The sequence below is a fragment of the Misgurnus anguillicaudatus genome, chromosome 4 (assembly GCF_027580225.2).
Source record: "Misgurnus anguillicaudatus chromosome 4, ASM2758022v2, whole genome shotgun sequence".
NCBI lineage: Eukaryota > Metazoa > Chordata > Actinopteri > Cypriniformes > Cobitidae > Misgurnus > Misgurnus anguillicaudatus.
This window is the reverse complement of record NC_073340.2, coordinates 37,360,584-37,383,206: the sequence shown is the minus strand read 5'-3', so window position 1 is coordinate 37,383,206 and position 22,623 is coordinate 37,360,584. Positions and strand designations below refer to the sequence as shown.

Below are 22,623 nucleotides of genomic sequence, written 5' to 3'. Positions count from 1 at the left end.
GTCTAATTTATCTTCTGAAAATTAAACAAACTGCTTAAGCTTTATTCTTAAATAACCACAACACTATCTGCAGTCACACACACACACAAACACACACACACACGATTAAGTGGTATTCATTTATCATTTAAACATTTGTTTTGCATTATAATGTTTCTGTTATTTAACTCTGAACTGAGCTCTGCATCTGCTCAGAAATGATTGGTTTCTATAGCAACACACATAATACTCATTAAAATACATTTGTAAGCTACTTTGTATAAAAACATCTAGACGTAGGCTAAACGTGAATTAGTCTTTCAGATGGATATATTATTGAGTTGTGAAGTGCTGATGCAGATGAAGGTCAGGTGGGTGAAGTTTCTAATGTTGTAAAAGACCTCATCTGTGCTGTGCTCACTTTAACTTTCACACACACACTGAAATAAGCAAATCTTATTGCAAAATGTAGTTTTTGTGCAGCATTATTGACGATGAATTTTAATTTCTGTTCATATCTCTGTGTCTCTGTTCAGTGTAAACTGGATCAGCAGGCGTGTTTGTCAGGTAAAGGTGTGTCTGTACTGTGTTCTGGTCCGTGCCCGTGTATCAGTGACAAGATTAAGACAAAATCAGACACTTCATCTCAACCCAAACCAGGTGAGTCTCTGTCTATAGAGTTAAATGCATGTAGTGTATATCAGTCAGTATATGTGTATGTGATGTTTCACTATTAGTCTGACATTTAATATATGGAACTGCCGGAAGATTGAATGTTAAAGAAACTATTGTGGTCGTTCAGAGCTCTTTCTGCCTTGTGTTGATTTTCATAATTTTTAGAGGTTCAAGTTGCTTAAAATAAACCAGCCATACAACTGAGAAATAAGATGTTTATAAAGTAAAGATAGTTCATGTGTTGAGTATGTAATGTGTTTGTTTAGATGCGTGCACCGGTCAGGATTTGGCCGATCTGGGTGACAGACTCAGAGATTGGTTTCAACTTCTTCATGCAAACTCTAAACAGATGATTACTGTCAGTCGAGGTGAACAAACACACATTCACATTCAGACACGTGATGTAAAGATCTCTTCTCTGCTTCAGATATAATTACACTTTAATCTGTCTTCTGTTCCACAGACAACACCAAAAACTTTGACCACAAATAAGTTTTTATCTTGTAATTAACACTGAAGATAGAGTAAATGATCTTAGATCAGCTAGCTGTTGTCTCCTCTGATGCAGGGTTTGATGCGAGTCTCGTGGCGGGCTGTAAGGACTCCATCGGCTGGATGTTCTCAAAACTGGACACCAGTAATGATCTGTTCCTGGATCAGTCAGAGCTGGCCGCTATAAACCTGGAGAAATATGAAGTGTGCATTAGAGCGTTCTTTAACTCCTGTGACTCGTTCAGAGATGGACGAGTGTCTACGGCCGAGTGGTGTCTGTGTTTCTGGAGAGAAAGTGAGTCGCACATCTTTGTATTTACAACATTTAACAGTTAAATAAGTGATCTCAATGCCTGATTTTTATTAATTGATAACTCAGTTGAACTCATCACAGTTCCATTATTACACTAAGTTATTTTTAAGGTAACAATTTAGTTCAAAGTTTATTTGAAATGATTACACATTATTTAGACATTTTAATTACTATAAGCAACTTTGTAACTTCTTGTCAACTAACCCTAACCCCTAACACTAAGGAGAGTTAGTTAACATGTAGTTTCATAGTAACTTATAGTTAGTAGAATGACTTAAGTGGCCTATCAACTATAAAGTAACCATTTCAAAACAGATCAAAGAAACTGTGCATTTGTTTCCAATGTATGAAATGATCAGTAAGGAAACTAAAACATGTTCCTGTAAGTTTATAGTAATTGCAGTAAAAAAATGACATAACATAAATTGATAAGAAGTGAAATAATCTGTGCTTTGTTTGTGTCGATAATCATTTATCTGTTTGTGTTCAGAGCCTTCATGTTTGGCTGAAATTGAGAGGATTCAGATACATGGAGCATATAAGATGAAACCAGGTGAACGCGCGCACACACGCACACGCACGCACGCGCACGCACACACGCACACACACACACACACGCACACACACGCACGCACGCACACACACAAGGTCACAAAAACACTGGTATTCCTATCTTTGTGGTCCCCACAATGTGATAATTACCAGGTACACACACACACACACACACACACACACACACACACACACACGCACACGCACACACACACACACACACAGAGAGGTAATTATTTGAGTTGATACTATATAACAGTAGCTGATGGATAACATTGATGATTTTATCAACTACACAGTGTTCAAGCCTCTGTGTTTGTGTGTGTGTGTGTGTGTGTGTGCGTGTGTGCGTGCATGTGTACAGGTATGTTTATCCCGAGCTGTGATGAAGATGGTTACTATAGGAAACTTCAGTGTGACCACAGTCGGGGTGAATGCTGGTGTGTGGACCCACATGGTACTGAAGCCATCGGGTCACGGATCCACGGAAACCCAGACTGTGATGAGCAGCAATATATTGGTTTAACAGATTTTACTATTCAGCAGTGACACTCACTCAGCTAAACATGCTAACTTTAACATAATGTTGACATGAACGACGGTTACTGCAGGCGTACAAGCAGGAGTCTTTTTCTGCCCAGATTAAAAATACTGATGATGCCTGACCTCAAAATCTGCAGAGAGACATCAAATGTACACAATATGAGTTTGCTGGACGGTGTGATTATGTGAATATATGTTCAATTGTTCCAATGAATTGAGTCCTAGTGATGTCATCATGACCTAATTAATATTAATGAGATAGAAACAAATGGCTTGTCATAATATAACAGTCCATCTGAAATAAAACTCAGAGCAAATCATAATAAAATGAAAATAGGTTAAAAGCCCTTTAACATCACACCAGAAGAAAGAAAACGTCGTCTAGCAAAGTCAACATTACCTAAAATAATTTAGGAAATAAAGTTGTTGAAGACCTGAATGAAGTGTCTCTGTGTTGTAGATGAGCTGATGAGCTCTGGAGATTTCAGCAGTGGTGTCGGATGGGAGGATGAAGAGGAGAAAGAGATAGAGGAGAATGAAGAGGAAGAGGAGGCAGAAGAAAGTGATGATGGTGGATACATTTGGTAAAACAATCATCATCATCTTCTGATGAAGCCTACAGCCGCATCACTGCTTTTCTTCAATCTGAATCAAATTTCAGTACTTTAATTTCATGACTAGTGTCTGTATTAGAGCTCCACAGTGCCCTCCAGTGGCCCGGATCACTCATTCGCTTTTATCTGCAGGAGTTTTCAACCCAAAGGGATGGACTAGATTTGTCTGTGTTAAAGTCCACTGATGCAGGCACAGACGGATGTATCATTAACAGGGTATTAAGTTTTATGCAAGATGATTTATGCAAAAGGACTTTCACTTCTGAAGAGCAGATGAAACATTTACTGTACATGCTTTGCCTATTCAATGTTATGGTTTGGACACGGTTCAGTATAAAGATACACAGAAATTAGTGTCACGCTATAACAGCACGAGTGTGAACGGGACATTACTTTTACACAACAGCTCCAGAAACAAGATGTGAGGGATAATCTGTGAATAGCAACTTAATATCGTAAAGGCTGAATAATAATAATGAGTAACGGGCATTCAAGGCCCAATATGGCCAGTTATGATGTTTATTAAATGTAGCAAACACAGACGAGTGTTTCAAACTGTGAAACCTTTTAGAAATGTTATCAACTATCTGCATGTACAGCAGACGCAACTGTTGTGTAATTTATCATGAAATAGACGAGACAAGCTGTTCAAATGTGATGATCTTACACCTTTTCTTTCAGAATTCTGGAGTGATTTCGGTTTCTTGAATGTACAACTTGATGTGTTTAACACAAATGTGCATTTTCTGAACATTTGTTTCAGTTTGTGGTTGTATTTCTAACAAAAAGTGAAATGCTATGATTTATTGATTGTTTAAATGTTCTTTGTTATCTGAATAGATTTGATTTGTTTTAGTATTGCATGATAGTCCACAACAGAAAGCTTTTCTTCGTAAGGAATAATTGACGACGGGCCATTGAATTATTAGAAAATAATGCACACCAAGGTGGTAATGCAGGTGTGCATTATTTTCAAATAATTCAAGGGACCGGAGTCTATTATTCTGCTTATACCACGGTTACATTGCTCTGGTGCCTATTTTTAAGACATTTGACAAGTTAGGTGTGCGGTTTGCAGAAAAATAATCAACACCCATAGAACATTTCTCAGCCAATCAGAATGCAGCATTCAACAGAGCCGTGGTATAATATAAAATAAATGACAGTGAAACAATCTTTCAGATGTCTCAGAATAGATTCACATTGTTGGCAACATCAGCTCTTGTAGAGCAAAATCTGTTCACTAAATATGTTAAAGAGACAGTAAGTAGGATTTTAAGTGTTTAATTCATCAAAATCAATATCATTGGTGCCAATGATCTGACTTTTCTTTGTAAGCTTAGAATTTCTTCTCTTTACTTCCATTGAACGGGTAAGTCCAAGAAGGCTTGTCATTCCACCATATTGAAAACTATAATAGCAGAGAGGGACAAAAAGCACTAGCTTATCGCAACGCTTTTTCGTTCAGAACACGTGAACCAGCTGAAACAAACAAGGAGATCAGTGAGTTCATAACGGCTACCGTAGTTGCAACACGCATTTGGAAAAGCGAGGCGCTAGAGAGCACTATTCCTTTGAATGCAAAATACAATGATGAGGGTAAATCCTACTTACTGTACCTTTAAATAAAATACAAACAACATTTAAACCCATTTTTGAATACATACTGTGTGTTTGTGTATTAATAATGTATCATCATTAAATCAGAAACCCAGTTTAGATTCAAATATTAGTTCAAATCTGCATATTGGTGCACTATGCATTGTATAGTATTATTTTTTTATAGCTAGAAAGTAAAATTAAACACAACAGTAATGTTAAAAAGTATTGTTGCATGATGCATACTTATGCTGTTTAAGTTGGCAGTAGTGAATATATTTGGCATTATTCAGTAAGATAATGTATTGTACACGAGTGAGGAAAGAGATGTTATAAATCACAGCTAATATTACTTTTGGTCTATTTATCACATTGGAAATGAAACTGTGTGCATTGCATTGTGGGATACAGTAGTTAATGCAGCAGTGTGGTCATTTGCCACTGAAGTCATGCATTTGTCTTCAACAGCTCCATAAAGATTTACAATTGTGCTGCTGACATTCTGGCTTGCAGATAAAGCAGTTGAGTTTACCCTTCACATTTTGAGGTTTAAATCACATTGATGAGCTGCTTCTTTCTGTTTATTTTATTCATCAGATTTAATAAATAAAATCCGATTGAAATATAGATAGATGACTGACAATGGAAACAGACAGAAAGAGAATAGTAACGACTTCAGTTTCACAAGACTATATAGCACTGGCTTATATGGGTTTACAGATTTCTCTCGTTTTCTTTGCAAACTTTATTTAACCAGGAGAAATCATATTGAGACTATAGTCTCTTTTTCTTTTTAGCCAACAAGAATGAAATAGTCACGACATCTTAATTGGTTTCGTAATTTAATTGGTTGTTAAATATCACAGCTGATTGGTCCAAAAGGTTCACATTACAAACTGAGTGTCACAGGCTTAATCTGTGGATTATAAAATAAGTTTGTTTTTTTCTTTTCTGTTTGAGATCATTTTATTTTGGATTCTTGCACTGCTGCAACAGAAAACTGTGACTTCTTTAAAAGAAAAGAAAGAAACACCATGTCAGCTTCATTCATGGTGATAATAAAGTCTAATTAAATAAAGTAAGAGGTTTAAAATTCATTTCATCTAAAAATCTAAGAACTGTTTTGGATTCACTTGATTAAAAACTTTTTCAAAAGTATCAACAGAATAAAAAAGGTTTCTCACAGTGACAGAGTTAATACAATCTAGTCGAATATGTTTAATAGACAATGAATTCTGACAAGATGAACATTTTGTTTAAGATAAACATGTTGGAGGATTTTCTCCTGAGAACAAAAACTGATGTGTAATTTTTGAATGTCCTATTCTGCATCTTGTATATCGTATTTTCCTGACTATAAGTCGCTCCGAATTATAAGTCGCATCAGTCAAAAATGCGTTTTGAAGACGAAAAAACATAAATAAGTCGTACAGGACTATACGTCGCATTTAAGCTGAATAGGCTATATTTACATGACATGAATCATTCCGCATCACTGAATCCATTGACTTACATAAATAGAAAAGCAGCATAGAGCGAACTCTCGTGGCTGTAGACGGTATTGCTTTGTCTTGGTTCATATGAAATAATTTTGACGTATAAGTCGCACCTGACTAGAAGTACCAGGACCCACCAAACTATGAAAAAAGTTTGACTTATAGTCAAGAAAATATGGTAGATTACTTGATCCCAACGATTCTCAAAACAGAAATGATGCTTTTCCCAACATCAGGATTTATTATTTAAACATTGATCTCATTCTGATTGCCATTTATTTCTGATGAATTCATTTATTGTTTGTTTTAAGTCTGAAACTGGACTAGATTGAGATATAAATATCATGGCATGTGCACATTCCTCAAAATCTTTATAGATGTTTTCACATGGCAGATACCTGTACATTTAATTCAAGGCTATAAACAATACAACACATTTATACTTCATTTGTACACAATATTTACACATCTGGAAAAATCTGTTGTATATTACAATGACATGAACGCATGTGTGTGCTGTAGGTGATCTCTCATCAGACTCTCGTCTGATCATCAAAAACATCTACAGCACAAAAACATCTCTATGATGATGACAATCACTAAACATCTGATCATATGAACATTATCTACAACTGATAACTGATATTGTACCAAGTAAATTACAACACACACTGACTATTTCAGCATGTTAGGATTGGATTTAAAAACACTCATGAGTTTGTCAGATAATATAATGAAAAGCGTCCATTATTCCTACAGTATGAAGATTAATAATGCTGAAGTAATGATATTCAACTATGGATTATGTTTTTAGCATTTAAAAATAACCCGTCAAATTATGTCATCTCTTAACCAACATGCACTTTTAAATGCTGAATATTTTAACCATTGGTCAAAGTAAAATGACTTGAATTAACTTTATAGGAGATCATTTCAGTATATTAATGTGGAATATCCATCCAAATATGCAAGAAAGAGTTAACAAAAGAACTGACTGATGGGTAAAATCAATTAATTGCTTTATATGAGCTGATAATCACCAAGAGCAGAAATGAAATCAGGGCAGATGTCTAAAGAAAATCAGTCAATGTACTGTGAAAGCCATCTGAAACCTTCTCCATAACCCTGTTTCTTCAGCACGCTGCACATGAAGACCTCCAGCGGCCGTACGTTCAACTCCTTCAAAGAGACGTTACCCTGAAAACACAGCATTTATAACATCAATGCCGGGACACTGTAGTCTAGAAGTAGATATTAGTAATTGATTTGGCGTGTGATTGGCTGGTTCTGACCTTCCCTGTGGTTTGTCCATCCAGACAGAAAATCTCTCGTAGACTCGTCTCACTCACAGCTTCTGGTCGGTCGATCTTGTTTCCCAACACCAGGACCGGCACACTTGAGATCGTCTCATCTGAGAGTAAAGCCTACAAACACACAGACAGTCACTTTAGTTTAAAACACTCGCCACAGGCACGTCTAGAACCAAGAGATCGGAGACTTACGTCAAGCTCCACCTTTGATTCTGCGAGGCGCTCGTGATCGGCACAATCGACGAGAAAGACGATGCCGTTGACGGCAGGTAGATAATTCTTCCACACCCTCCGTGCTGGAGCCCAGAGAGATCAGTTCAAGTTTACCCAAAATTAACCAGGAACATCTTTAGACAGTACTTTTATTGATTGTGGTCACTAATAACTGGATTTAAAAGCAGTGTCAAGATTCAACAAATAAAACAAGAGCATTAGGTTTGAGGATGTGACACTTATGTTAGTGTTAAACGTTATTTACCTAAAAACAAACTACAATGCATTAATAATAACTGATAGAGATTACTGACCTTGTACATGACCACCCAGATCAAATGTAGTGAAGGTCATTCCAGCAATGGTCAACTCCTCTGATGCTAATAAAATAAACAGCTTCAACTTTCATTCAAATTATTATTTGTACAGTTCTAATACCTCTAATAAAAAATAATATTTATTATAATAATAATAATCTCGTACTAGGATGTAAAGTAGGCACATGTTGTCCTAATCGATCATCTTTCAGCATGTGCAGTAGAGTCGTTTTTCCAGCGTTGTCTAAACCAAGAAACACCAGCTTACCGGACTTCTTATACAAACCTGCCAATAAAACACAAAATTACAGCAACACAATATTTCAGTATTGTCAGTCAGTTTAGCATATTTACTTGACTTTAGGAAACGTTCAAATATATAATAAATACATTAATAGATTAACATTTGAACACATCTTCAGATTTTGTGTTATTTCAGAATAACATAGAGGTCAAAAGAATAACTACTTACAGAAAATATTCAACAAATCAAAATTATCTCAATCAAAAGCTTAATTGTAGTCACAGTTTGAGTTCACTTCAAATCATTGCAAAAATGTGTCTTGCCTACTGAAAAATCCAGCTAAGACCAGCATAAGCTGGTAGCTGGTTTATGCTGGTCCTCCCAGTCTGGCAAAGCTGGTGGATCAGCTTAACATTTGACTAAAACACAGCTTGCTACACCAGCAAGACCAGCTCACTTTCTTATGCTGGTCTTAGCTGGATTGTTCAGTACGGTTAACTTTTGACTGGTAGTGTAAACCATGTTTAATTTAAACTCACCTAAAAACTGCAGGATTCCACTAAAGCCTCTGTAGATCCAGTCAAATATAAATGACATTGTAGATGTGTTTCCTATAAAATAATGTTTAGATTATGAATGTTGATGAGATGTAAGCAACAGTTTACTCAGATCTGAAGAATCTGTCATCACTGATCAATCTCATGTCTTTACAATTTAATGATGTGCAATTTCTATAACATAAAGTACTAAATGTGATGATACAATATTGTAATTATGCATTACTAAGATATAAATGTATATATCTGTGTACTAACACTTTACCACCTGATCCCATCACTCTATGGTATGGTAACACAACAGTTGAAGATGTCAGGACAATAAAGAGGACATGTCACAAGACTTTTTAAGATGTCAAATAAATCTTTGGCGTCCCTAGGGTACATATAGCTGAAAATATCATAGAGATAATTTATTATAACATGTTAAATTGCTTTGTAGGTGTGAGCAGCAAAAATGTACTGTTTTTGGGTGTGTCCTTTAAAATTCAAATGAGCTGATGAAATGCAAACACTGATCCCCATAATGGTGGTTTGTTGAAATTGAAACTCAATTGTGCTGTCAATTATTCTCTCTCTTTATCTCGGCACTAAATGTCAGTGCTATGGTTGGATAGTGCAGATTAATGGGTGGTATTATTATAATAAGATCCCCTTCTGACATCACAAGGGGAGACTAATTTCAATGAGCTATTTTTCCACATGCTTGCAGAGAATGGTTTACCAAAACTAGGTTACTGGGTTGATCTTTGTCCCATTTTCTAAGTTGATAGAAGCACTGGGGACACAATTATAGCACTAAACATGGAATTATCATGATATGTCACATTTAAGAGCAGCAGTCAGAACAACTATCAGTTATTGAAATTCTGGTTCTGGTCAGGTAGGTAAATCAAGATTTATGTCTTAAAATAAACACTGTTTAATTGAACTAAACAATAAGAAAACACACATATACCCCCCCCCCCCACACACACATATATATTTGTTTCATTATCAGCGCATCTCATTCTTTTCATGGCAAACTGATAACATGTTCAACCCACTACTCTACATATCACGTGTTTACATTAGTAGATTAACCAGTAGGGACACAAGCACTTACTAGTAAAGACCAGCTTAAAAGTGACAAGGTGGCTGTTGAGAAGTTTCACTGTTCTAGGCAGCTCGGTTAAACCCGTGCGCGCGCACAATTAATCCGGGCCTGAGTGAAGATCATCCGACCGCAGTGTAACAATCAGACTGTTTATCAGAGTTTGATTAAATCTCACCTTTATCAGAAGCGCGCGACGCGTATAACGGCCCGTCCGGATGAAGCTGTCAGTGATTTATAAAGCTGAAGTCATTAACGCTGCGGATAGAGAAGCGTCTCTAGTAACCCACAGAATCTCTCCCTGAGAGCACTTCCGCACATAGTCACCTGATCATTTACGCGACATTGATTGGCTCGAGACTTTTTGCAGAGCTGCGCAGACTGCTTGACTTATGACATCACAGCACACGCAAACTCAGTGGTTTGTTGTGAGTAAAATGAAAGATTCTTAATGAAGAAATTTCACACGGCTTGATGTGGGTGACGAAATAACTTTTTTTTTGGCGAAGTTTATTAATATGTTCGTTGGTTTACACGTGCAAGTTTATTGTGGTAAGTTTTGTTATGTGTTTACCTCCTAACGAGCCCAGCTGTTTGATCTCAGTATTTGTAAAAGTTTGTGTGCTGCACTGGCTGTAATAAAGGCCGTTTCTCAATCGGAAGGCTGCAGCCTCCGGAGGTCGCATTGGCAGGCTGCATACGTCATTAAGGCCGTCTTATTTCAGAATATTAACAATTATAAAGTTGACTATTATTCTTAGTAAATCGTAAATTGTTGTACTATGCTTATGACTTGTGAATGTAATGCTCAGTAAACTTAAATAAACTAGGCTTGATGGCGTATGCAGTCTGCGTGTGCGACCTCCGGAGGCTGCAGCCTTCAAAATGAGAAACGCCATAAGCTGAAGTCATAAAGTACATACAAGTTCCGGCCACCAGATGTCACTGCTTACTCGTTTCATCTGAATCTCATTTTGTGTTGCAAAAGGCATGAACAGGGTTTGCATCGATAAAGTTATTCTGTTGATGTTTTTGTATTGATTAAAATTATGCAAATATAAGAGCAAATCAGCAATTACACGGGTGTGTGGTTAAACACCTGCAGACTTTATTGATCTAGCGTCTAACTTTTTGTTTATACACTTTGAAATAAGATTTCAAACGGCATGCATACTTACTCAAAAAATAACCAATTTAGCAAATAATGCACATATATGTTGGCATTCTCACATCATGATAGGCTTCATGATAAGTGTTTTATATAAACTGCAGTGAATATTTGTTTTTTATCTGTTTTCATATTTAATAAACTTTTGTTCTAGGCTATTGTAGTTATAAGGCCTTTGCTGACATCACACAGACAGTAACTTCTGTATGTCTCGCATTGATGCTCTTACCCTAAAACTGTTTATTTACTCCTGCTGTAGATTGAGAGGCGGTTGCCATGGTGATGGATGCAAAAATCCACAGGAAATAACATTTAGACATTAACAATAATTACCTGTAAAACACCTGTAGAGTCCCCATGCATTTATACTAAAAAAGTTACTAAATGAACCTATTCTGTTATAATTAGATGTTCTTTTACCATACAGCTTCACATGTTTGTGGTGATAAAAAAAGATGCTTGAGGTAAACAACATTAGTAATAACAAACCAATTATGTGTATTTTCAAACATGCACATATTTTATTTCTTCTTTTTATACAATATTACAATATTGTATGTGTCATTCTAAACACCAAAACAGAAACTTCATTCATTCATTATTATGTATTTTTGTGTTTATTAGCAACTAATATGAGAGATGTCACAGAGGTGTGTCGCTGTCAGGTATTGATGGTCTCATTTGTGCTCTAATAAAACAACATGTTTCTGTTTCTTCTGCTGATCTTCTATGAGTGTTTGTAATAGAAACATGTATCAACTAGAAAGAGAAAAAGAACAAAACAGATTAAATTAAATTAAATGTTAGTTTGTAAATAAGCAGATGAAACTATAAACAAACTACAAACGAGGCGTATATGTAAAATATGACTTTATAATCCAACATCTGTTTATCATTAGGGAGTGAATATGACAGCTGTTACAGGTGCTGTTATGATGATGAAGATGTTTCTCATCTGAGCTGGGTATCGGCTCTGCATCGCCGTATGGATGTGCCTGAATAAATCATCAGAATTACATACAAATAATTGTCATTGTTTACATTTAATAGCTTGTTTCTCTCTCTTTCTGCAGTGAAACTAAAGGGCATATGGAGATCACAGTTTCATTCTGCATTTCTGAGAGTCTCTTACGTACCACAGATGAAGAAAGTTACAGATTAAGGATGACATGAAGGTGACAGAATTTGATTTAAGGGCTTTTGTAGCGTTTCATGAGCAAATTCAATTTTCACCCTTAATCTCAGTCATCATCATAAACTTTGCAAATCCAAATAGTACATTATGTTTAAAAGGGTTGTGAGATTCTCTGATGTATCAGTAGTGTTATTGAAAATGATCTCTCTCTCTCTCTCTCTCTGTCTGTCTCTCTCTCTCTGTGTGTTTTTCAGACTGTGGGCTGATGGAAAAACACTCACTGAATCTACGATGGCTTTGGCATCTGTACTAGAACAGAGGAACAGGCTTTCTGTGACACATGTGTTCAGGCTGCAGAATAAATTTGACAGAAAACTGTAACTTTGAAGAACCTTGAAATATTGCCTGAGCAAATTGACCTCATGTCTATAGACCTTGAACATTGCTGAAGCCTTATGGGATTGAAATCAACCCACAGATACAAACCCAGAGAAGCATGCGGTCCATATCTAATATCTGTTCTGTTCATCAGACAGCTGTAAAGCAGCGTGACGGTGAGGCTTCAGATCCAAACCCAAGTGAGTTGCCTTGAAACAACAAAGTGTGTGATGTGAACACTCCAACCTTTTTGTGAGCAAGGGCGACCACAATTGATAAAACAATCTGCAGGGCTACTTTTTGGATATAGTCTGCTCAAAACTTTTACTTGTTGATTTTATTTGATTTTACTTGTTGATATGTTGCGTAACACTTTTATAATAATGAAGACACTAAACTAATACATAAATTATATTTTTAATAACCCAGCACGTGTTCTGTCCAATATTTACCCATTATGGGTCAAAAATAACCCAGCCATTTTAAGAGTGTATAGTGTTTAACAATGTAATATTTGTATCTTGTGTCCTGGGTTTAGTGGTTAGGGCAGTGAATTATTTTGTATTGAATGAATAATAAATATATTTATCTGCCTTCTTCGGCTGCCATCTTAAATGCAGATCACACAGCAATGCAGTATGGGATTGCCTTTTCTATGAAGGAATGTATCTCAGAAAGTAATCATTTATATATTTTTATCATGATAATTAATGTACTTTCTTTCCAAATTTAGTGAGTACCGATCGAGTCATGTAATGCGATGATCAACAAATCCGATCTACAGACGATTGATCGGAGCAACCCTAATAAATATAATTGCTTTTGTTTACTTTTGTTCTACCACCTGTTTATCATTTTAACACTATCTCTTTTTGTAAATATGAATCCCACAGGCTCCTGAAAATTCCCAGAAGTCTGGCTCATTGTGTCCACAATAGAAGGAAACGCTTTACGGATCAACTGTCATGAAGGTTTGAGTTTATTTACTTAAAAGATCTGCGAGTGCGTTCACAACAGTGATGTCTGCTGATGTTTAGACAGGTGGCACTCACTGAGAATGTGAATGTGATGAAATCTTTATAAATGTGTACAGACCGGCCGCAGTCTGAGTGTTTGTCATCTTGATCTGTCATTTTGCTTCCTCTTGACACTCATATAAAAGAACATTTTCAATTAATTTGAAAATCTCAAATGGTCAGTCTAAGTGCAGCTTGTACTTTATCAGGATGTGAAATGCTACATAAAAAACTTTTTGATGTAACAGCGGACAGAATGACTATCATCAACAGTACTGTACAGAAGATTACTGAATAACTCTTACCAGCTGATTTCTCCAGGCAGCAGGAGTTTTCTTGGAGATGAGAGTTTTCCAGAAACTGTGAGTTTCTCTAACTGTTTTTATAGTGAAACCACAAACAATAATATAGATATTAAATACATGTTTACATTCTCTGCAGAAAATGTCCATGTCACGGCATTGTGTTTAAAGTCATTTCAGAGAAGTGTTTGTAAACTGTTTTAGTTACCTTAGCACAATTACATTTTAAATGAATCTGAGTAAAAATGAGTTAAATTCACCAATGCTACTATTATCTAATCATGTTAGTTCTTCTTAAATTTATAAATATAAAGTTATTATACTACAGCAACAGCACGCTGACAATAACTAACACTTTATTAAAAGAAAAGCTGATTTTGGCATAAACATTTTCAATGTAAATGCTTTCAAATCAAGACATTTAGACTTACAGTTTGAAAACAACACTAAATAAATGATAGGTGTCAATGAGACCCTTCTCATCATAAGCAAATGCTCGACTCGTCTGCACAATGGTTAGCATTTAAAAACCCAACAAAAAAACAGAAACTCTTTCAAATACTAATATAACAACATAAACATAAATAAGTTCCCCTCTTTTCTTATCCTAATTAAAAATGCATAAAATAACCCTTTGATATGTACTCTTATTATGCAAAGCATGCTGGGAACTGGAAAACACCGCCCAGTTTTAGCAATATTCAATACACAAATTATTATTGTAGTCCCAACTTAAATGAGTCATGTTCACATAGGTTGATTTAAAACACTTGATATGCATAGAAACCACTTAACTTTATTCATTAAAACCAGAACCGATATTGTAATGGATTAAATCGACAAATTTAATGATGTTAAATTTCATTAGGGTCAGAATCATTTTTTTCAGTGTAGAACCATATTTTGGCAGATTTTTTTACTGTCATTATTTCACGAATTTTCCTGCCCATTAAGCCTTAATAATTACTGGTAAACTAACTTGGCTCGCTTTCCTCGAAGGCAGCTTGAACCTGAGGCCGGTCTCGAACCCCGAGTTTAAGTAAAAGAACCGCACAGAGGGGAAAAATGAGCAGTGAAGGAGAAGATTGGGAAGAAGAGGAATGCTGGAAGAGGCATGGAGACTTAAATGCTTTTAATGATGATTGACACAGGACTGAATGTTTAGGTTCCTCCCAAACCTAAAGTGTACCTGTTAAACTATGGTTACTTAAGTCAAAGAGTTTATTTTCATTACGGTGCCGCTATCGTCATTCATTTGTACAGTAATGCTATGTGAGTGCAGATGTGCTGAGAGAGAGAGAGATACCCGGTACAAAAGTGGAAACTGCTCTTAAAGGTCAAAACACTCCTGAAAGCTATTTTGTAGCTATTATACACATTTTTCCATGACGTTCTAGAGACCCGGTTGTTGGGGACCTTTGATTTAGAGAGAGATGGGCAGTTTCCCACAAGTGGGTGTGGTTTCAGTGCCCAACAGAGGACACGCCCCCAGCATTTGAAAGCAGTGGAGCCTGTTTTTCCAAGATTTTGATAACTTAATTTATTTATTTAGCATTTTTTCATCATTCAAATTTGTCTGGGTGGTTAATATCACATTTTTTCTGTGGTGTCTCAAACTGATAACACATTTAATATATCTGACATGGACTTTAACCACCCATTAAGAACATCATCAAGGAAAGAAGACCATATCATTAATCAAATGTCAGCCCCTATCTTTCAATGAAACAGTAAGAGTAATTAACAGTTACTCTATTAACCTTGTTTTGAAATTCACCATCAAAGACAAATTGGTTTTCTGGCTTTCCGTCCGGTACTTTGTACATTCTGAACCAATCAAGTGTGGGCTCCAGATAGCCGGGCTTGAGTCTGCGGACATCATGGATATCTGTGAGAATGACAAAGCGCAGTCAAAATCAGGGGTCGAGCTAGAGGGGGGCCAGTGCCACCCCTGATTTAAGGTTGACCCCTCTGGCCACCCCAGATTAAATTAATATAAATCTATAAATTAGAGAAAATCATATTCGCGTGCCTGGGTGTTAGGTGGATTATTTATCATAACAAGTTCTGTAACATCTAGAGCAGTAAAATTTAACGCGTGAATCGGGTGAACAGGTCAATAAAATCAATGTTATTTTCAAAAAAGTCGACTCTGAATCGCTAAAATGATTCGTCATATGGATTGAATCTTCTGCCTGACTTTATTCATGTCACACTTTACAACACTTTGCAGCCTTGCCCACGGGAGAAACGAAAACTATGACCTGCCCACAGCTAGTTAGTGTGTAAACATCATATCATATGTTTTCAGTTTGTGTTGTTCACTACCAAAGTATGAAGATATATGAAGAATCTGTGGTTAAATTACTTTTTCAAGAAAGGATATACTAAACATTTGGCTGTGAAAGTGTATTTTTAACGGAAGGATTTACTAGACGTTTGGCAATGAAAGATGGTTCATTACCCACTTTATTTGGAACAACATGCGTCTCCTAACCACAACCTGTAAGTATGATTATAGCTACATAAATGCTTAAATTAGTGCAAATTGTTAGTTTCTATCGTCTTTTTTATTGCTTGGATTAATGATGAATGATGTCTTTGTTTAAACTCTTAATATACTGTCAGAGAGTCACATTAGCAAGCGGTTAACGCATGCTGCACTTACGGTTTAGCTATGACCCGGTTAGCTTACATAAATGCTTAAATGAGTGTAAAATGTTCGTTTCTATCATCGTTTTTATGTCTTGGATTAATGATGAATGATGTGTATTGATGTCGATAATGTCTTCAGTAAATCATGTTAGAACTAGGTCAATACATGTTGCACTATTGTTGGTCTGTGCCACTGATCTGTGGTCTGTGCAGAGACTCTGTCAGTTGACCAATCAGAGCAGAGCAGGCTACTGAAAGGTGGGGTTTAGGCAGACACGAATCGTTTGGGGATCTCAGAAATGGGGTAATTTAAAATTTATATTTTGAGAAAATCACAGTGTTTTTTGACTTTGCATGCATTTAAACCTGTTGTCCGGGACTTATAAACCGTGATAGGAGGGTCATTCTACAGAAAAGGTGGAATTCGGGTGATGGAAATTTGATTAATTGAACTTCTTTCAACATACCCAAAACTTCTTTAATAGCATCAATTAACTTGTGAATCTGCAAATTAAAATGTATTAAAAAGATAAAAATAGATTAAGCTCGCTGTTTTGTGGATTCATAGATTTGTGGGAGTACTTGGACTCACCTGAAAAGTCCGCTCCCCTTCTCACTCTCATAATGGGAGAGGGAGGGTGTTACTGCGCCGAGTCGAAGTACTCCCAAAAGTGCTATTACGCCATAAAATATAGTTCCTCTTTTAAATTCGCTTAGAAAAGCGCTACGTTTTATTTTGTACCACCAAACTTGCTCGTATAACTACTCGTCTTAAATAGGAAAAACGTTGATGTGTTTGGTCACTTCTAACTTTATCTCTAAATGGTACCATTGAATGAATGGGGCTAAGCTAAATGCTATCGAAGCGTCGCAGCGCGCTCCAGCGCTTACGTGCACGCACACAGATGATAGAGGGATGATTCAACAGTTCTTAGTTAAGATAATAACATATTTTAATATTGAAAATGAGTAGACTATTCCTTTAAGGGGTCTGCAAAAGCAAGGGACAATCATTTCCACCTTTTTTGTAGAATGACCCAGGACGCTTAAAATTGTCATCTTACTGGCTCTTTAAAAAAAGTATAATTTGCATTTAAAAGTGTTTAAATGACAGAAATGACATTAAAATGGTTGTGCCTAGAGAGTTGGGGTTATAACACGATAAGCTGGAGAAACCACCAGACTGAGCCTTAAGCAATGACAGTCGATTATGACAGACATATGATTATATTCTAGCGTTATCTCAAAGAAACATGAGGAAGAGAAACCTTAATCTGGCCTCGGGTTAACAAAAACTGTGAACTAAAACAAAAATGAATTTAAGTCATAGCTGTCAAATGATGATATGTGTCATAGTTCAACAAGTTCTCAGTCCAAATACCTTACGGTTTATTCATGTTTTTCTTTAAAGTATAGTGCTCATTTCATATTTCAATATTTGGTATTCACCATATGATCAATGTCTCAGATGTCTATAGGATCATTGTCTCCACAGCAGTTGGTGTCTCCATCCCTGTCTCCTGGATCTTCCCACGTCAAAGAAAGGCAAAACACGAGCCGTTCATTTATTTTAAAGTTTTGAATATATGATTGAAATGAATGCAGATATGCAGTGAGCTCTAATAATGTTCCCTCATTATTGCTTCCAGAATTGCTTTGAATTTCTTGGCTCTGTTGGCAGATTAAATGTGCATAAAATTTGACTTTAAGAGTTTGTTCATGCATGGACAGTTAGGCTCCTCATACGCCCTGGGTTTTATTTCCACACCAGTGCACTTGAATTTTGCATGCTTCACTTCTAAAAGACTGGATGAGTCTGCAGACCTGAGGGATCACCCCATAGTTCCAGATGTAGCCCTTATGATGATAGATTTCCTTTCTTTATGTCCTGCTTCAGTGGATAAGAGGATCTTTAGTGGCAATCTACGGAAAAGAAATGAATATGACTTGATCAGTTGATTAATCAGGTTTCTTTCATTGATTGATTGTGATGAAGTCGTAGCGGTTGAGAGCTCAGACCTCTGCAGATTACAGATGAACTCAATCATCCATAAGTGACCCAAAGTTCATACTGAAATCTGAAGTTTATCTACTCGCTGTTCAAAAATGAGCTGTGGTTTCTTCTGTAAATTAAATTGGATATTTTTCTCGGTTTTGCAAATTAATAAACCTAAAACTTTGTTAAATATGCCTGTCAAAATGCTTTATGATCTTCACAAACTTCACTCGATTACCTCTGATCATGCTGATCAAAGTTAAATGCAAAATATTAAATTAATAATATTTTTTTTTTGGTTGAGCCCATAAAATAATCAGAATATTAAATGTAAGCATTGGTAAGGTTGGAGCCCTTACACTTTTATTTTTATGTAGGATAAAGTAAATGTAAATGTAAAGTAAAGTATTACTTTAAATTAATTTAAATAAATAAAAAAAATGGATATGCAGCAGTGGCGTCCGGTGACATCTTTATCTCACAATGCGAAGCTCGTCACAACATTTATTTATCCCATCATGTGTCTGGCTCATCATTTATAATATGTGTTTGGCGTGTGCATCACGTGTCATGTCAAAATATGTGCCTGGTGCAGATGGGGTTCGAAGGGGTTTATGATAAAAGCGACACTCACATTTTCCAGATACTGACTTAAAAGCATAGTTCGACATAGATAAAAGCATATCATTTATTTGACTTCATTATCATTGAATTTCTTTATTCAGTTTGGATAATCAGAAAGGTGTAAAACAAAATAACACACTGTGTATCATCCTATTTTCTTTAATGTGTGTGCGTGCGTTTTACAGTGTTGATGGTATCAGATGATATTAGTGTTGATATATAACCTTTCCAGAATCTTACCTCCATTTTGGCATTTGTCCATCTAGGAACTTCAATAACAGCGTGAAAGATGTCCTGAAGAAATAAAAGATTTAATCTGTGTAAGTAAACACAATGTGGATAAAACACGTGTGAATATAGGCTTGTAAATGTCATGTAAAATATCTATTTTCCAAACCATTCTTATGAAGTGTGTATAAATAGCACAGTGTGAAAAGTCGTGCAATACATACACCAAATTCCAATTTTGCGTGCATATGTCATACGCCTTCACAGATTTAATGTTTAATATAAATCTCACACCCAGTGCCATTGCAAATTCACATCCACATACATCAACTGCAGTATATACATTTAGATGTTTTTTAATCTGCATACATGTGATTGTGTATAATAGAGCTGTGAATGGAATGAGATCATGAGTCACAGAGTTAATAATACTGTAATGATTTTTAAAAGGTAAGTGTGTTTGTCAAGTGAGCGAGTAACAATCACTCCACATGTGATCTTTATTGAATGATGCATCATTGCACTGCTTGAAATATTAATGACATTAAAGTTAATTCAACTATTTGTAATGGCAGGAAATTAAAATAATGAATCCATTTGTTATATTAACGTACATGCTACTCTTTAAACAGCATGTCTGTGTTTCAACAAGCTGTTCTGCATCACAATAAAAGAGTTATTATTATGTTTCAAATCCATCATGCTGAATCAGAACGTCAGAGATACTCGGAGGTATTTATATACTCATGTGTAGTGTAATGGATCTGCACGCTATGACTCACATAAAATGACTCAATGTTGATCTTCACAATAGTTCAGTCAGAGCCATGTGACACAGGACACAATTATTAAGAGCCACGTGGATTCAGAACCAAATGGGAGGTAATGAACCCAAAATAAAATAATATCTTTTATTTGTTTATGTGCTTCAGTCTGAATCTCTCTGGACAGAAGATCTGTATGCTTTTAGTTTCAGTATTTTAGCTCAAGTTTCTTCTTTTTTAGTTATTATTCAACACATTCTTTGTGACCACACGTTTTTCTGCACACAAAGAGAAATTCACATCTATAATTCACATTATATCTGTATGATACTCAGATTGATTTATGATGAGAGCCTCTTATTTTACAGATAAAACAGAGAGAGAGAGAGAGAGAAACAAATAATCAGACTGTGTTTTAGATTCACATAAATATTCCTATGACTTGTTTTTGGTTTGGTTAAGTAGATGTCCCTGGCGTGCATTGGTTATATCTTTAAGTATTAATCTCTGTTCGAGTGTTTCCTCTGAGTGCTCTGAGTCACTTACAGAAGATTCATGTCAGGTAAGAAAAAACACACATATACACCCGCACACACACATCTGAAGATGCATCTTTGTATTAGGATTAAGCATTTAGGACGATACACTTCTCAGTAAACATACAAATTAAGATCATTTTAGATGTTTAATGACTATGTAGAGCATTGGGATCACTAGACGAGGGCTTCATGTACTTATTTTTTATGAAAACCTCAATTTCAACCAAAATCAACATTTATACTTTCTTTTGTCTCTCGCTTCAAATTAGACCGAGTGCATTCAGACTCATTTGGTCAGCATGAGTCACATATAGAGACTGTTACACCTGGATTAAAAACAGAGACATGCGTATCTCTCTTCCACTTCATTAGTCCACCATTAATGCATCTTAATACAGAGGTATAGACTCAAAAAACCCACATTACTTGTCGTTTTGAAATGTTTTGATGTATTTCTAAGACTAGGATTTCTATGTGTTTGCTTGTCTGTGTTTCTGTTGGATGTGCACAAATCAATATGATTCTTCTGGTTTAGTTTGACTGCTTTCAATCTCACAGGTATCAATCAAGAGATGAAAATATTTCATACCTCAGTCTCATCTGCGTAGATGGGGATGTCATGGAAAGGTGATATATATTTTCCTTCTGCATTTTCTACGAGGACAAAATAATAACCAGATTCCTTTAATGTTGATGTAATCTCATGTCGTAAATACAGTAAAGATGGCTTTTAACATCATATCTTTAAAAAACTCATATCTTTATATTTTTGCCTGTGTGGCACATGAAGATGTGCTTGGTTACATAGCAACAGTAATTTACATCCACCTGTTACTGTCATCAACAGATGGCCAACATCATGCGTTTGTCAAAATAAAACCTGAAATATTTCTTTTCATAGTGAAAGTGTAAGGAAAAGGAGGAAAATGCCAAATGAAATCACAGATACATCAGTGTTATTGGTCAAACATCTGCATGTCGAGTGTGTTTCTGTACTGTAGCTCAACAGATATATCATTGCATTAGCAGATATAAATGTATACTTTGAATGCACTGTAAGTTATTTGGATAAAAATGCATAAATGAAATGAACCTGAACTGAAGTCACTGACAGATATCGTATGATTTGAGTAAATGTCATCATGCATGCATGTAAAGAGACTTACTAAAGTAAACTCTGTAATCTTGTGTGTTTTCTTGAGCTCTTTCTTCAATGCTGAAGCTCATATTGACTGATATTCCTGCTGTGTTTGGTCTTTTCAGATTCTGGTGATGTCTTTGAGTCATCTTCTGCACATGAACACGACTGGTGAAAAACACTTAAGCCAATAATCTGCTGCTCATCCGGCCGTGTGGATGCGAGACATCAGATCAGTTTGGTCAAAGTTCACTCCTGTACACTAAATCTGTCTGACTCGGGTGTAGCCGTTTCATACTTGAATGTGAATGTGATGTGTTATCTGTAAGAGAGATTAGCTTTCATCTTTCTGTGTTGTTTATGTGGGCTGATATATCTCTGTGTGTAAAGAATGAAAGAAGCCGTGAAAGCAGCACGACAGCAGATGAACAGACGGTTTCCAGGTGTTAAATCTTTTACAGGCTGGATTACCTGCAGATCTCCTGCTGATTTTGAGTACCGTGAATGCACTCGGATTGTTGGGTAAGGTGCTTATCGATGTGCATGTGTAGTTATTTCAGTTCATGTTATTGTGTAAACATTGTTTAGTGTTATTGTGTAACGGTTTAGCTTTTTAAAGGGGCTGAGTTAATGTTTTAAGTTTGTGTTATAGTCAACATAAAAAACAATTACACACAAATGCT

The 22,623-nt window shown here is 35.9% G+C and overlaps 3 protein-coding genes across 4 annotated transcripts in view; 1 reads left to right on the top strand and 2 right to left on the bottom strand.

The window, feature by feature from the left end:
- The window catches only part of LOC129421213 (testican-2), a 45,343-nt gene extending 39,631 nt beyond the window's left edge, over positions 1-5,712 (top strand). Inside the window, exons 5-10 of the mRNA XM_073867262.1 lie at positions 516-639; positions 921-1,022; positions 1,223-1,441; positions 1,950-2,012; positions 2,376-2,519; positions 3,021-5,712. Of these exons, the coding sequence (XP_073723363.1) occupies positions 516-639; positions 921-1,022; positions 1,223-1,441; positions 1,950-2,012; positions 2,376-2,519; positions 3,021-3,142 (774 nt within the window). The 3' untranslated portion in view covers positions 3,143-5,712. The remainder of the gene's footprint in view (positions 1-515; positions 640-920; positions 1,023-1,222; positions 1,442-1,949; positions 2,013-2,375; positions 2,520-3,020) is intronic.
- Positions 5,713-6,617: 905 nt separating this feature from the next.
- sar1aa (secretion associated, Ras related GTPase 1Aa) lies at positions 6,618-10,331 on the bottom strand. 2 transcript variants are annotated; one of them, XM_055176595.2, is made up of 7 exons: positions 10,176-10,331; positions 8,887-8,958; positions 8,270-8,389; positions 8,101-8,166; positions 7,766-7,869; positions 7,556-7,687; positions 6,618-7,460 (listed from the first exon to the last, which is right to left on the bottom strand). In XM_055176595.2, exons 2-7 carry the CDS (start codon positions 8,942-8,944, stop codon positions 7,344-7,346), a joined length of 597 nt encoding a protein of 198 aa, XP_055032570.1. In that variant the 5' UTR covers positions 8,945-8,958; positions 10,176-10,331; the 3' UTR covers positions 6,618-7,343. The 2 variants fall into 2 exon arrangements, with proteins under 2 accessions (XP_055032570.1, XP_055032571.1); XM_055176596.2 differs by lacking the exon at positions 10,176-10,331 and adding an exon at positions 10,010-10,166.
- A 1,432-nt stretch (positions 10,332-11,763) lies between these two features.
- Positions 11,764-18,699, bottom strand: ppa1a (inorganic pyrophosphatase 1a). The gene is given in 9 exon segments (XM_073866524.1): positions 11,764-12,160; positions 12,582-12,651; positions 14,000-14,016; positions 14,018-14,089; positions 15,757-15,906; positions 18,101-18,188; positions 18,477-18,515; positions 18,517-18,561; positions 18,671-18,699. Coding segments are annotated over 9 exon segments (666 nt in total). The 3' UTR covers positions 11,764-12,004.
- Between the last annotated feature and the right edge of the window lie 3,924 nt (positions 18,700-22,623).